At 32.3% G+C, this 14593-nt stretch overlaps 1 protein-coding gene across 3 annotated transcripts in view; it reads right to left on the reverse strand.

Annotated features, from left to right (window-relative positions):
- The window catches only part of RhoGEF2 (Rho guanine nucleotide exchange factor 2), a 265990-nt gene that overhangs the window by 12534 nt on the left and 238863 nt on the right, over window positions 1-14593 (reverse strand). For all 3 annotated transcript variants that reach the window (XM_035365908.2, XM_035365907.2, XM_035365909.2), the window contains exons 37-39: window positions 12991-13062; window positions 11144-11301; window positions 5115-5331 (exon numbers count right to left, since the gene is read on the reverse strand). In XM_035365908.2, coding sequence (XP_035221799.2) covers window positions 5115-5331; window positions 11144-11301; window positions 12991-13062 — 447 coding nt within the window. The remainder of the gene's footprint in view (window positions 1-5114; window positions 5332-11143; window positions 11302-12990; window positions 13063-14593) is intronic.

The following is a 14593-nucleotide window of genomic DNA, read 5'->3' on the forward strand; positions in this document are numbered from 1 at the left end:
AAATGTAGTAAAAATCCACTCGTCAGGGCCATACAAAAACTCTTACTAAGAACACCTAAATACTATAGGCCTGAACTCCAGTGGGTACCTGCCCACACTGGAATACTGGGTAATGAAATTGCAGATGCAATAGCCAAAAGAGCAGCAACTGACCCCCACGTTCGCACACTTGACATGCCTCTCCCGGGTTCGTTCTTAAAAGCTGAGCTCGAGAGAGAATTACTTAAACGTTGGCAACATCTCTGGGAGACAGAAACCACCGGCAGAAGAGTTTACAGATTTTTTCCAAAAGTCTGCCGGCTTCTAAAATCTGGCTCGTCTCACTTCACTCAGTATCTAACAGGACATGGTCCCTTCATGACTTACCTGCATCGCTTCAGACGACGCGAAAACGAGCATTGCTCATGCGGGATGGTAGGAGATCCGGACCACTATCTGTTCGCTTGCAGAGAGACCGCTAAATATCATCTTAGGCAACCAGTAGCAAACCACATCCATGCATGGGCCAAAGCTACTTCAAAAAATCGCAATGCATTGAAACGCATATGTGATTGCATAAACATTGCACGCATAATCTCAGACAGGCTGGAGTAATTCTCAACCACCATCCTCGCCACCAGCACAGCCCCTGTATGCTCTGTACCTGTAGCAAACTAATTTTATCTTAAGTTAGCTTATTCGGCTTTTCTTATTTCCTGTATATATTTATCTTCTTGAACTGTAAACCTTGAATTATGAACCTTGAACTATGTATTTTGCCTTATTTTATGTATTGTTTCCAATGTTTTGCCTTTTTTTATTTTATGCATTGTTTTACTTTCAAGTTTTTTACTTCTTATTACTTTTAGTATTTGTAACCACCTATCCATTACTCTGTAAATATGTAACTGGAATTGTTCTTCACGCCCGCAATGCACCCTTCTTCCATCATGCACTATCGTCTTCGTCCAGCATTTGTTTGCACTGCCCCCAGCAGTCGTATTGAGCACAATATGTATTTATAAGTGTGTCTTTTGTTCAAGTTATTTCCGTCAGCGGGGCTACCTGGCCGATATGCTAACTACCCAGTGGACCGGCTGCCTCGCTGTCGGTGGAAAGAAAGAAAGTATGTTATGCAATTTTTTACAGTTAGTAATTGATTAGAGAAATATTATGTGTTTGCATTTTAAATGTGCTTACCAGGCATCCGAATGACTGGAATTGTTTCAGTTTGAAGGTATGATCTTATCCAGATGGTCATTTTGTCTCGGTTGTTTATTAAATATTAAAAAAATGTCAAATATTCAATCATTTAAAATATTATAATGCTTCCATGTACTATATGATATGCCACTGTTTGTAGATGGAGCCATGGGTAGAGTATAATTGCTTGTTGTACATGGCAGGTGCCATCTACCAAGGGGAACCCTCATTTAATGGGTATTCCCCCTGGCTGCTGTGTTATATTTTTTCTTGTTATATGTTCATAGCTTTAGCGTACATGTCTCCTTTTTATTACTGATGTCTTCTATTTCATCGTTTTTATTACATTATTATTTTAATTCCAAAATTAATTTCTCAAGTAAAAGACAAGGAACCTATAACCTTTACACTAACTGGACATAATCATATTGTTTTGTCAATTTTAATGTGTTTGTTTATTGTGTGACAATAGCATTGTAGTGCTGAACAAAAATAATGTTGAATATCACGTCAGACATTCATACTACCTTTATTATGAAATATTCATTTAAATCTGAAGTAAAGAAGACAATAAATCAGGTAAAATCAAACTTGTTTGTTCCACAGTCAGTTTATAATAAGTTTATAGTAAAGCCTAAAAAGTCATTATTGTTTCTTTCAAAATTTTCCACATGCTCACAAAGAAGAAAAAGGCCTTTTGAGGATGGTGAATTGTTAAATGAGGGGTTTTAACTAATACTGATTGCTTATTTGAGGGATTTTCTAATAAACGTGAGATTATACCACCAATTCAAGACTTGCGGTTGTCAGATTACACTGTCACAATAGGAATGCATGCCATTGCAAAAGACATGCAGTACAGCTAAAGCGTGATTGAAATATATGATAGGTTCTCAATATAATCTGACAACTTTACAAATAAATTAGGTACTCCACAGTTAGCAGTTAAGATGAGAATGTTATTTACTAATTTTATTAAAAGCAAGATACACTGAAAATATAACTAATCAAAGGAAGAACAATAGGTAAGAATATCTATAACATATTTACAGAATACACAAAGGCAAACAGATACAGTTTCAAATACTGGTATTCGCCGCACCACCAGTATTCTAGACTGTACTCTAAGGTACGAAATGGTTGGGTATCTCTGAGTTACTCTATAAGTTCTTTACATGAGACAAGACATTTCCCTAGATGTTTTGAATAGAGGAATGCTAGCAGAAATAAGAAAAAGGACATTCATAAAAGTTTAGTACCCACAGTAAAAAAAATGCATGTTTCATACAAGCTAAAATATTTACAAAACTTTAATAATAAAAGTTTAATAATAAAGGTTAAAATAATAAAGGTTATTCAAGAAAGGAAAAGCAAGTAATTTTTTGCAATTATTTCATCCTTTTAATATATTCTACGACATTTGCCTCATCACCCAAATGCTGGACTTAGAATAGCACTTTTACATTGCAAGAAATTAAAATTTTGCAATAATGTTTTTTGTTGTTTTGAAATACCTTGTATTAAACTAAAGATAAGGTTTTTAATTTATTATTTCTATCCTCTTTCCACTAAAGTGTGTTTAAAATGTAGTTTAGGAGAAAGAAATGCTTATTTTTCCTCATTTTCAAACATGTATTCAGGGTTAGTACAACACAATAAAACTTGGACCCATGAGTTAAATGTTTCACATACTTGCCAACCTATGACACTCAAAAATCAGGAGATTTTTTTAAGAAATCAGGAGATTTTTCACAATGTTAAAAAGACTTTTTAAATGATAAAAATATAGTTTTTAATAATGAATGAACTTTAAGTAGTAACTAATTCTTAAATGCAAGCAACACAAAATACCTTACACATAAAAAAATTTTTACTACACGCATCGTTTAAGAAAAAAAAAAAGACTCTTTAATCAGTTTTCGTACAAATGTTATAAACAGTGGCAGATTTTGCTTTCTTTAAGAAAGAAACTTTATCATTGTGTTCACAGCAATTGCCACGTAGGCCTGCTTTCGCTGATAAAAGTTTTTCTAATGTGCCATCTCTAATATTAGATCTAAATTTAGTCCTCGTTTTCGCAACAACACTGAGGATCCTCTCACACTCTGCATTACTATAGGGAACTGTCAAGATTACCAACACAATTCTAGACAGTTCACTATATTTTAAAATTCCATCAGCACCTTTCAGTTTTGCAATTAAACTCCACTGGGTGTCAATCGTAGCTGATTTTATAACTTCATCCAAGTTTTCTAATTGTAAACTGCTGTTATGCAGCTGTTGGAACTGTTTTAATTTTTCCTTCCTTTTAGAACTCCTTTCAAGATAATAATAAATATCAACAATGTGTTCATCCACATTTATTGGTAAATAAGTTGCCCCTTTTTCAGCTGCTAAATTTAAGAGGTGACAGGTGCACCTCATAATCTGAATTTTCCTTTCTTAAGATGCCTGCAACACCAGCCTTCCAAGCCTACCAATACTGGTGCATTATCGGCACCAAGTGCTAAGCAATTATCCAGAGTGCCTGCAGTTTTCTTTTAAAGTTTTAATAATTAGCTGTGCTATATTAAAGCCTGTCAAATGTCCTTATAAAGTGGGAACATAAAGTAAACTGCACTCAATTTCTGAAGACTCTGGATCAAAAAAAGAAACAACAATTGGATACAGTTTTGAATCGGTATTATTGCTTCCATCAGTAGAGAGGCAGACCGGAGCTGTTTTAATGCAATCAATAACTGAAGATTTATTTTTCAAACCCATTTCTTTAACAATTGCACCTGTTTTGATTCTTGCACCTTGAGTATTTCTTGGCGATTTCACTATCGGGAAACATTTTTCTAAATAAAGCTGCAGCGTGATCCGATGCATTCAGTAGCAGGTTGTGCTCCAGTAAAAAGGCAGAGAACAGACATTCTGCATTAATAACTTTTTGGTCCTTTGTTTCCGAAGAAAAATTTAATTTTTCGTTTTTTTCAAAACAACTCATGTTATCCTTGTGTTTTTGTGTACGCACATGTTTGAGAACATCCGCCCTTCCAACATATGAAATCGAAAAATCGCAACGACAGGCAGTACACATCGCAAATTTATTACATTTCCTTGAGGAAATAATGGAAGGAAAGTCAACTGTGTGCGATTTTTGAAACGTACACGAGTATTTTACCTTTCTCGCAGGCGTAACAAAAGATGATAATTTCTAAAACTATTTCCCTAAGCCATGTGTACTAACACAATTCAGGACAAAATGAACGAAATAACTAAAAAGAACGTCCAAATAACAACTTGCTTTGTCCTCATTGGCTAATATATGCCAGCTGACACGCAGTGGAGCTCGAAGCCTGTTGGAGAACTGGAGAATGACGTTTCTGGATACGTATAATGAATGCTCTCACTCACAAAGCAGAAGCTATCTGATTCACAAGGTTTTGTTTTAGATATAATGTAGAGAAAATTCAATTGCTTTCAGACGTCCAAAAGCACTTTTTTATTCATATAACAATGTATTAAGCCAAGTTGCATAAAAATCGTGAGAAATATTAAGAATAAGAAAAAGTCGGGAGAAATATATTGTAAATCGGGTTGGCGGGAGAGCGGTCGAAAATCGGGAGTCTCCCGCCTAAATCGGGAGAGTTGGCAACTCTGGTTTCAAATACAGTTCAATTAGAGAAATAATGTTCCAAGCAAATTTACTAGAATTAAGGTAACACTATTAAAAAAAAAAACTACTTTCATCAGGTATTTAAAAACGCCAATTCCAGGACTCAGTATTTTAAGAAGCATTTGCACTCTGTGTATTCAACCAACATGAGAAAAATTCAATTTTAAAAAACATTAAAAAAAAGAAGCAAACTTGAAGAGGGAGTATAACTTTAATTCAATTGATGAATTATAAGAACAACAAAATGCAACAAAATAAATAATAACCAGACCTGAAAACAACTGCTGATGTTCAAAGAACTCAGCTATACCATCAGACGTTGTGGAGGCAATTGAAACAAAACTGCTAGGTCTCGAGTATGTACTGGGTGACTGAGATGGAACAACACAATGACGATGAGTTTCATGAAGCTGATGTATTTGTTCTCTATAATTTGCAAGCTCTTTACGTAACTGTCTTCGCTCTTCTTCGATATCCTGCATCATGGCCTGTTCAAAATATTATTAGCACAAAATTAAAAAAACACAGATAACTGCATCTTCTTTGCAGCTAAACATAATGCAGAGAAGTTACATTTTCAATTTAACAAGATTAAATAAACGTGTTTAATTACACCAGCTTGTTCTAAATTAATTTTATGTAATACCAATCCCTTCCTTAATTAAAAATTAATTTTTAATTAAAATCAATCTTTCCTTTAATTTCAATAGTTGACAGAAGAGTAATTTTCACATGCAAAATGTGATCAGTTTATTCATAAAAACAGTCATTTTTCCTTACAGAATCTAGTACAGAATCTAGGACAAAAATATTGATTTTAATAATTCAGTCATTCAATTTACTAATACACTGAAATTTCTTTCTACATATATGCTTACTTTTTAATTGCAGTTATAAAAAACTGTTATTCACAGATATATACGAGGCGTATTCGGAAACTAAGTACCGTTTAAAAAAATAAAAAAAAAGTAAAACAATTTTTTTCAAATCCAATTTTACATGAAAATATATAATTAAGACACAATAACACGCCGAATAAATACTAACTCAGAAGTCAAACAACAAAAATCAGCGTTATATTTACAAAATTTTCACAGGACTAGTTTTGATGGTTTTACCGAACCACCATCCTCAGCTGCAAAACCGCAAATGAACAAGACAGGAAATAATGATTAGATAAGATAAGAAAGCCTGGACACAAATAAGCAAGTTAGTGCCATCTGTTGGCGAAACCAGAACTAAAACATAATTTCTTTAAAAACCGAAGGCAAATTTGGATTGGAATTAGGATCGTTAACTAGAACAGAAAGATTTTTATAAATGTGAAATGCCTCTAGAAAATTCAGTTCTCCAATGGAAGATGTTTTTTGAATAATTTTGGCAGCAGAAAAATTGAAAGTGTGATTTTCGGACCAACAATGTTGAGCAACAGAAGACTTCTGTGTTTCCTTTTTTCTAACATATGCCTCATGTTCTTTGATGCGAAATTTTAAGGCTCTCTTAGTTTGGCCAATGTAAATTAAACCACACTGGCAAGGAATCCTATAAATAGCCCAGGAATTCATATCCGGAATGGGGTCCTTGAGTATGGAAGTCGGAATTTTATTCATGGGAGAATAAACAACCCGTTAAGTTAAATTTCTGCAAAATATGTTCAACTTTATAGCTAGTTGATGGAAAGAAGGGAATGACAACAGAATTTTTATAATCTCCTAAAATAAGAGTGTGGCTTTTAGTGTGTTGAGATGAGAATTTTTTAACTGCTTGATTAATAATGTTGGGTAAAAAGCCCCTGTCAATAGCTATTGCTTTTAAATAATTTAGTTCTTCATCAAGGGCTAGTTTGGAGGAGCAAACTTGAAGAGCACAGAAAACATAGGAATAAAATGAAGCTAACTTTAGTTTAGTCAGATGACATGATTTAAAGTGTGGTGGAAGGCAAACCGATGAAGGTTTACAGTAAACCGTAGTACTGAAGTTGGATGTGTTACGTGTGACCAGAATGTCGAGAAACGGAAGAGAATTTGCAAGTCTCAAGTTCAAAAGTGAACTGAATAGCAGGATCAATAGAATTCATTGTTGAAAGAACTTTATCTAAATCCTCTTTATTACCTTTAAACAGGGTAAAAGTATCGTCTACATAGCGGAACCATGGCCGGAAGTTAAAAGTTTTAAACAATTTTGATTCATAATAATGCATGTAGATATCAACCAGGATGGGACTGAGGGGGCTTCCCATGGCTAATCCCTCAGTTTGCTTGTAATATTTATTTTGGAAAACAAAATGTGTTTGTTTCAAACAGAGTTGAGTGAGAGAAATTAGCTCATCAATTTCGATGCAAGAGAAATGAAATTCGCGAAGTCTGGTTTCTAGACATCTTAATGCACCCTCCACTGGGACATTGCTGAAAAATGATTTTACATCAAAAGAAACCATGAGTAAATTACTACGAGAAATGTTTTTAACCTTTTTTACAAACTCTATTGAATTTTTTATGGTGTAAATGTTATTGTCTAATAGAGTGGAAAATCTAGAAACTAAATATTTAGCTAATGGATACGAGGCAGTACCTAAATTTGATACAATAGGGAGGAAAGGAATACAACTTTTATGAATTTTGGGAAGAGCATATAATCTGGCACAATTCGCAACAGATGGGATAAGCGAATGTTTTAAGTTGCTTGAAATGTTTGGCGAAGATTTGATCGCAGTTTTTATTTTGGACAAGTCCGAAGGTGAAGGATCTTTAGGGATCGGATTATATGGTCCTTCGTTTAAGAGTTTAGTGACACCATCGATGTAAGTGTTCTTATCCATGACAACTATCTGGCCACCTTTGTCAGCCTTTGAAATGATAATATCCGAGTTAGAATGAATTTCGTGCATTGTAGCTCTTTCTCTGGCAGTTAGATTTGGTTTCAAAGGTTTATTATTGAATTTCACATTATGAGCGATAAGATGCCTAATCATTTCTTTCTGTGAATCTGAAACTTTACTGAACTTAAAAGCTTTTTCGATAGGAGCCAAAATCTTTGGAATCAAGGGTTTACAGGTTTGTGAGAAGTTAAAATTATATTTTAGAATTCTCTCTTGTTCTTCTGAAAGACTAACATTAGAAATATTAACTATTGGCTTGATGTTTACAATGGGAAGATTTTTTGAACTACTTGAACTGGAAGACTGTAAAAAAGTTTTTCGAATTTAACTGCAAGGGTGTTTTTATGACGGTTAACTGCATTCTCCGTTCTAGACCAAGACTTTTGTTCAAGGGCAGTGAATTTTGGATATGATTTTTAGAGAGTTCCAGATGAAGCTTATAGAGTTCATGTTCAATTTTGGACAATTGTTGACATGTATCCCTATTTGACCTATTTGACGTATTTTTACCGTTTCAGGCGTAATTTAGTGAAACGATTAACGGATGAAGGCATGATAAACAATGCAGAAAATCAAATAAAGTACAAAATCCATTAATCATTTCACTAAATTACGCCTGAAACAGCAATAATTCCTGAATCATCTTGACTTTTTACTTAAATGTAAATGTAAAACATTGATCCCCAATTTTATTCAAATCAAATCTAATCAAAAACCTTCGAGTCGCGTTTCAAGAATTCTGTTAAATTGCAAGCTTGCCTTACTTCGGTCCGTGATAAAGGATACACGTCAACAATGTTCTCATGAATTGCTTCATCAACTTTCCTTACCAAATCATCGGTGACAACAGAAGGCAGACCACTCCGAGCCTGGGCATGGACATTTGTTTGACCTGCATTAAACATTCTTACCCACTTTCTCACCATTCCATCACTTATTGCGTATTCACCGTAAACTTCTGTCACTTGACGATAAATTTCGGCCAGTTTAACATTCCTCGCGTTCAAAAATTTAATCATTGCACGAATCTCACAGTCTGCGGAATAACTAATTGTCTTAAACATTTTGAATGTGCACAGCAAACTGAAAACACAACATAGAGCAACCAAAATGGCGACAATTGAAAGTCAGTGAACAAGAAAGACTAGTGCGCATGCGTGAGACGCCTACCACAGCGCTAGAATGAAACGGTACTTAGTTTCCGAATACGCTACGTATATAACGTATGTGCACACAAATACAGTATTAATATTAGTTAACATAAATACAGAACTGCTCAAAAAAATACATTGATGATTTAAAAGGCCTACAAAGATAATTAATTACATCAAATTCAACTAAAAATTTTTATTTCTTAAAAGTGTCTTTGAATTTACAAAGAAAATTTACATTTCTATATTAAACTTAATGCAAGAAACTAAATACACTGATCTAACGAGAAATCAATAGTAATGAAAATTACATACAGTCAAATACCGAAAATTCAACTAAAAATTTTTATTTCTTAAAAGAGTCTTTGAATTTACAAAGAAAATTTACATTTCTATATTAAACTTAATGCAACAAACTAAATACACTGATCTAATGAGAAATCAATAGTAATGAAAATTACATACAGTCAAATACCGAAAATCCGCCGACCTGAAATCCGCCAACTCCTGAAATCCGTGTTGCCTCTCAAAATATAAACAATCAGTTTATAGGTTCCGGAAACCACAACATGAAATAATCGAAGAAAAATACTAACCGAATAATGACGTCATAATTACCGAATAATAATTAATCATAACAGAAATACCAAATTACTGACATCATGATAAAAGTTTTTTTACCTCTAATCTGCATTGAGGTAAAAAAGCAGATGATTTACTCAACTCTTTTTTTCAAGTCCACAATTCACATTGTTGTATTTTGTTATTTTAGTGCTGCCGTTTTTTTTAAATAATATTTAATATTTTTTGGATAAATTAAGAATATTTTAAATTTCAGCACCTTTTTAATACAATGACAGATAAAAAAACGCGCTCATGATTTTACTGCTTGCAACATTGAAAAACGTAAACACGTTGCATTGACGGTAATGCCAAAAGTGCAAATTCTGCAAAAGATGGAGGCAGGTGCTACTCCTCGGTTTATAGCAGAATCGTAGGGAATTGCGACATGATTGTGTACGATATACGGGAAAATACAGAAAAGCTGTTTGAAATTTTACAGCAACAGTGATTCTAACACCGGAATCCGAAACCGGAAATCTTTGCATGAGGCGAAATCGGCAAACCACGATGCTGTGTACATATAATACAATGAATTATATATTCAATTTATACATGCAATAATAATTTAATGCATATAATAAATTATTGCACTAATGTATATAATAATTTAATTAAATGTATCTAATAACGCCTTATTTATTTTTCACTTTTAATCTGAATATTACCATTTATCTTTTCTGCCCTAAAATCCGCACAACCTCTAGTCCCATGCTTTGCGGATTTCTGGACTTCTACTGTATTTTAATTTCATTAAGTTTATTATAAATATCTAGACATCATAATATAAGTGTATCATAACATACAGAGTGATCTAATAAGAAACCTAACTGTAATGAAAGTAGAATATTTTAATTTAATAAATTGCATCATTAAGTACAAAATTATTTAACTGTATCTACTAAATTCCTTTAATGCTAATAATTTCTTTTATATATATATATATTTATAACCTTGAGAAGCTACCTTAACAATTTTAAATGTCTCCTTATTGAGTTACATTAATTATCTATAGAAGGATATCTTATAACCTTCAGGTTATAAAATATTTATACTCATAACTTTTATTATATTAATAGTTCCGTTCTTAGAAGAAGTTGTAATTAGAAGCACATTTCTATAAAGTAAATTACTTTCCCCATCCCTCTTTTGGAGAGGAAAAAAATTGCCAAGCTTACTGATAATTTTTACTTGTTAGTATAATGACTATTACAGTACATTAACTTTACCTTCATTACAAATCATTCAAGATATCCAAATTTAAATACAGATATACAGACTGGTTGGCTACTTAACTGGGTATCACAAGCACAGTATCTAACACAATCTATGATTTATATTTATTTCTAACTTTCAAGCTATCCTTCTGTTGCCATTAAAAGAGGATCACAATATTTATACATAATTATTTACAATAACAGCTTAACTAGTTTTCCCCAATTATAAAAAATTCTGATATTTAAAAAATAAACCAAATTACTTTATCTTCAACCTAACAATGCAAACCAGTATTTTGCTCAATTTGTTTTCCTTATGAAAATCTGCACTATTATTATTATTTTTTCATTTACATATTCATTTCATTACCAAATTTTATTAATTTTTTATACTTAATACTTTATTTGATATTTTGTCAGATTACATGCTTACCATTAACTGAACAAGACAACAGTTTAAAGATGTAGATATTGGCAAAAGATTACGATGAGAAATGCCTTGCAGTCTACAGAAGTAATTCAAAGAGTTGAATTTATCTGGTAATACTGGACTAACACTGATGCTACTGGCACTTTCTTCAACAGACAAGGCTATGGATTAAACAATATAACACATATTAATACAATATAATTGCTGTAACTTTTAATAATAAATTAATAGCACAGAGGCCCCAAAATTAAAAAGACAAAGTCGATATTTGCTACACTGAACTCGAAAGAAATATACAGTGAACGTTGAATCATGAACCCATTTCATTATGAACAAATTATTTGAACAAACAGCTTGGGTGATGAACTATGTCTCTAGCTACAAATGCTCAAGTTAGCAACAGATAATTTATTTCAGATAACCCCTCATCGAGAATTAACATTTGGAGACTTTAAGAAATATAATTTTAATATTCTATGGTCCAAACTCTCATTAGCAACAATATCACCCTGATAAACCAGCAGAAATCTACAATATAAACATTTTCAAATAGCTCATACCATGTCTCACTTTAGAAATATTTTTAAGGCATAGACAACAAATCATACTGGACAAATTTTTAGTGAAATTGTAGCCCAGTGAGTCTCAAACAGAGGCAAATGGAAATAAGAAACAAAACATTAAAAGATGCCCTGATGTTTTTATGGGAAAAAAACTCATCATGTATCATACTTATGTTCACTAACTAGTTACTATGATTTTGATCTTTACTTTGACTTCTCCCTTCTGTATTTATCACAAACTCAAATTAGCTTTTAGTGAATACAAGCTAAGGGTTTTTGAATCTTAGTCATAATTTCTGACACTCATACCATGCTATTACAATTCTGCCAGCTTTGTCTAAAAGTGATTATCTCAGTTCTACATTTTCTTGCAACCGATACTTTAAACTTATGCCCTGGTAAAATTCCTTGAGCCAATTTAGTTGATTGCCTGTGTAGTCTTAGACACACATTAAATTGAACCGATTGTTATTTTTAAAATTTATATCGTCACATGTAGTGGCTAATTTGTGGCACAAGTCATGCCTTCTATGTTAAAAATTCAAACTAAATAAAAAGGTTATTTTAACCTTCACAAAACCTTTATCATACTATTTTAGATGTAGTGATAATTCATTAAGTTATCTGCATTGTAGGACTTAAAATTCAGTATCCAGGTCATTATCATCCTTACAATCGAAATAATAACATTTCTTCTGTTTCTCTTCCTCATCATTTTCACTTATATCATGTATTTTCTTTCACACAGGCACAGTAAAATTAAATTTCTTTAATTTTATCTGTTTAATATTATGTTTACCTTTTTTAAATCTTAAAGACACTTTTTTTGTGGGGAAGGGGTCAGTATTATGAAACTGTGCACATGGTACTATTGTACATTTTAAATGAGCAATCATCTATGGTCAAGAAATGGATTAATCCATTTTACATTAATTCTTATGCCAAAAATAGTTTCAGTTTACAAACATTTAGGATCACAAATGTTCTTCAGAAATGCACTTAAATTGTTTGTATAATAAATTTCCCACATTACAACGATTTATGCACTAGCTTCTACATAAACAATTTCATACACATATTGTTAATTGTAAACAAAATCTAAAAAGAAGTTAGAAAAAATAGTTCTACTTCTGATATAGAAGTTAATAAAAATAAATTTGAAAAAATTTCAAAAACAGAAAATTTTGCTTGAGAATGAATTTATTAATACTCTAAATTATTTGGGGGGTAGAGAAGAGAATCACTGTCAATACTGCAGCTGGAATGAAAAATAATAATGAAAATTACCATTTGTTTCAATTGCTGGTGCATCCTCAGCAAAGTTTAAGCCTTCATTTATTAGAGAGCTTAACTTGTTTGCTAAAAAAAAAAAAAAAAAAAAAAAAAAAAACATTTTTAAATGTATTTTCTGATTATCTACATCTCAAACAAAAAGCTGTATAAAAGAACTCATTTGAAAAAGATTTACGGTAATTTACTCATGTGCTCCCCCCCTTTCCTACTGCTTAAAAATGGAAGGAGAAAAATATGCGACATATAGTATTTCTGCAGGGATAGCTTAAATGATAAATAAAGCATACAGACATATATTAAGAACATTCATTATATTATATATTTTAAAAAAAATGTATCAACTTTTTTTTAAAACTTTGCACAAAATATTTCCCTTTTATTTGTGCATACATTGTTACTATAAATTGCAGGTTTCTAAATCATATGCTAACACTAGCGGGAAAAGCACACGAGGGAGAGAAATATGCAAATAAATACAATATGTGGTAATTCAAGTATGCACGTAGCAAACATGAATTTGAATATACATGGATTAGCACATTCAAAATGTAAAAGTAATTTTTCTGATTTCTTTTTGCATTGAGTGCATTTGTTTTTGTTGTAATGAATCATAATGAGACTGCGTAATTTGCAAACTGATGAAAAAGAAAAGCATTGCATTTCTTTAGAAATATGACATTTCGCCAATGCCAAATTTACATTCTGTGAAGTTGTACTTCTTAAATGATTTAATTTAATGAAAGTAAAAACTGCAATTGGCAATCAAGCAGGGGTAACAATAAAAATCATTTTCTATGAATTATTAGTGGACTATTTTTATCAGCGGGCTTTTTAATGTTTTTACAACAAGTTTGGGTACACATTGAGCACTAAGTTGAGACCCATACATTTCAAGATTAAAACATGCATTGCATTGCATTCGTATGAATGCTGCTTTTGCTGATGCTGTTATGCTACAATGAATACTGCACTCAACACTGGAGGTTCCAGCTATGCATTGAATAAATCTGGGAAGCTGAGCAGCGGACACACTACATACAGCTGACAATCTAGCCAAGTGCACGCTGATCACATGTTGTCCACAAATACGTCTGCATAATTGAACTTCATCATTAGGAGCATCAATTCGTAGTGTGTTCCCAGCCAAATTTGACATTTTTTCACAGTAAATTCCTAAGGATAGAAACTAATAAAAAGAACATGATGATGAAGAATTGTGTGTAGATAGTTCATCAAATTGTGAGGACAAGGTTATTGATGATGATTCTAGTAACAACATTATTATACATCGTCCTAGGACTATTATCCAATGAAGAATTTCAAGTAATTCTGATTCAGGCCTGGATTCGGATGATTCTGATTCTCGAGAAGTATGGTTGTGAGTATACAAACCCCCAGTCTTCGAAGAGTTTTCAGTCAGTATTAAATACAAAAATGTGTAGCAGATACGATTTGTTTACATTCCTTTTAGAGAAAGGAATCAAATAGATATTATTACTAAAATCTTCATAAATTCACAACTTCCAAGAAAGCCCTTAAATGGAAAGACATCACAATACAACACCTGAAGAAATTTTTTAGGCTCATTCTTCTAATA

The sequence above is a fragment of the Stegodyphus dumicola genome, chromosome 1, assembly GCF_044657685.1.
Source record: "Stegodyphus dumicola isolate Sdum_Otavi_A_Nest chromosome 1, ASM4465768v1".
In the NCBI taxonomy this organism is placed as follows: domain Eukaryota; kingdom Metazoa; phylum Arthropoda; class Arachnida; order Araneae; family Eresidae; genus Stegodyphus; species Stegodyphus dumicola.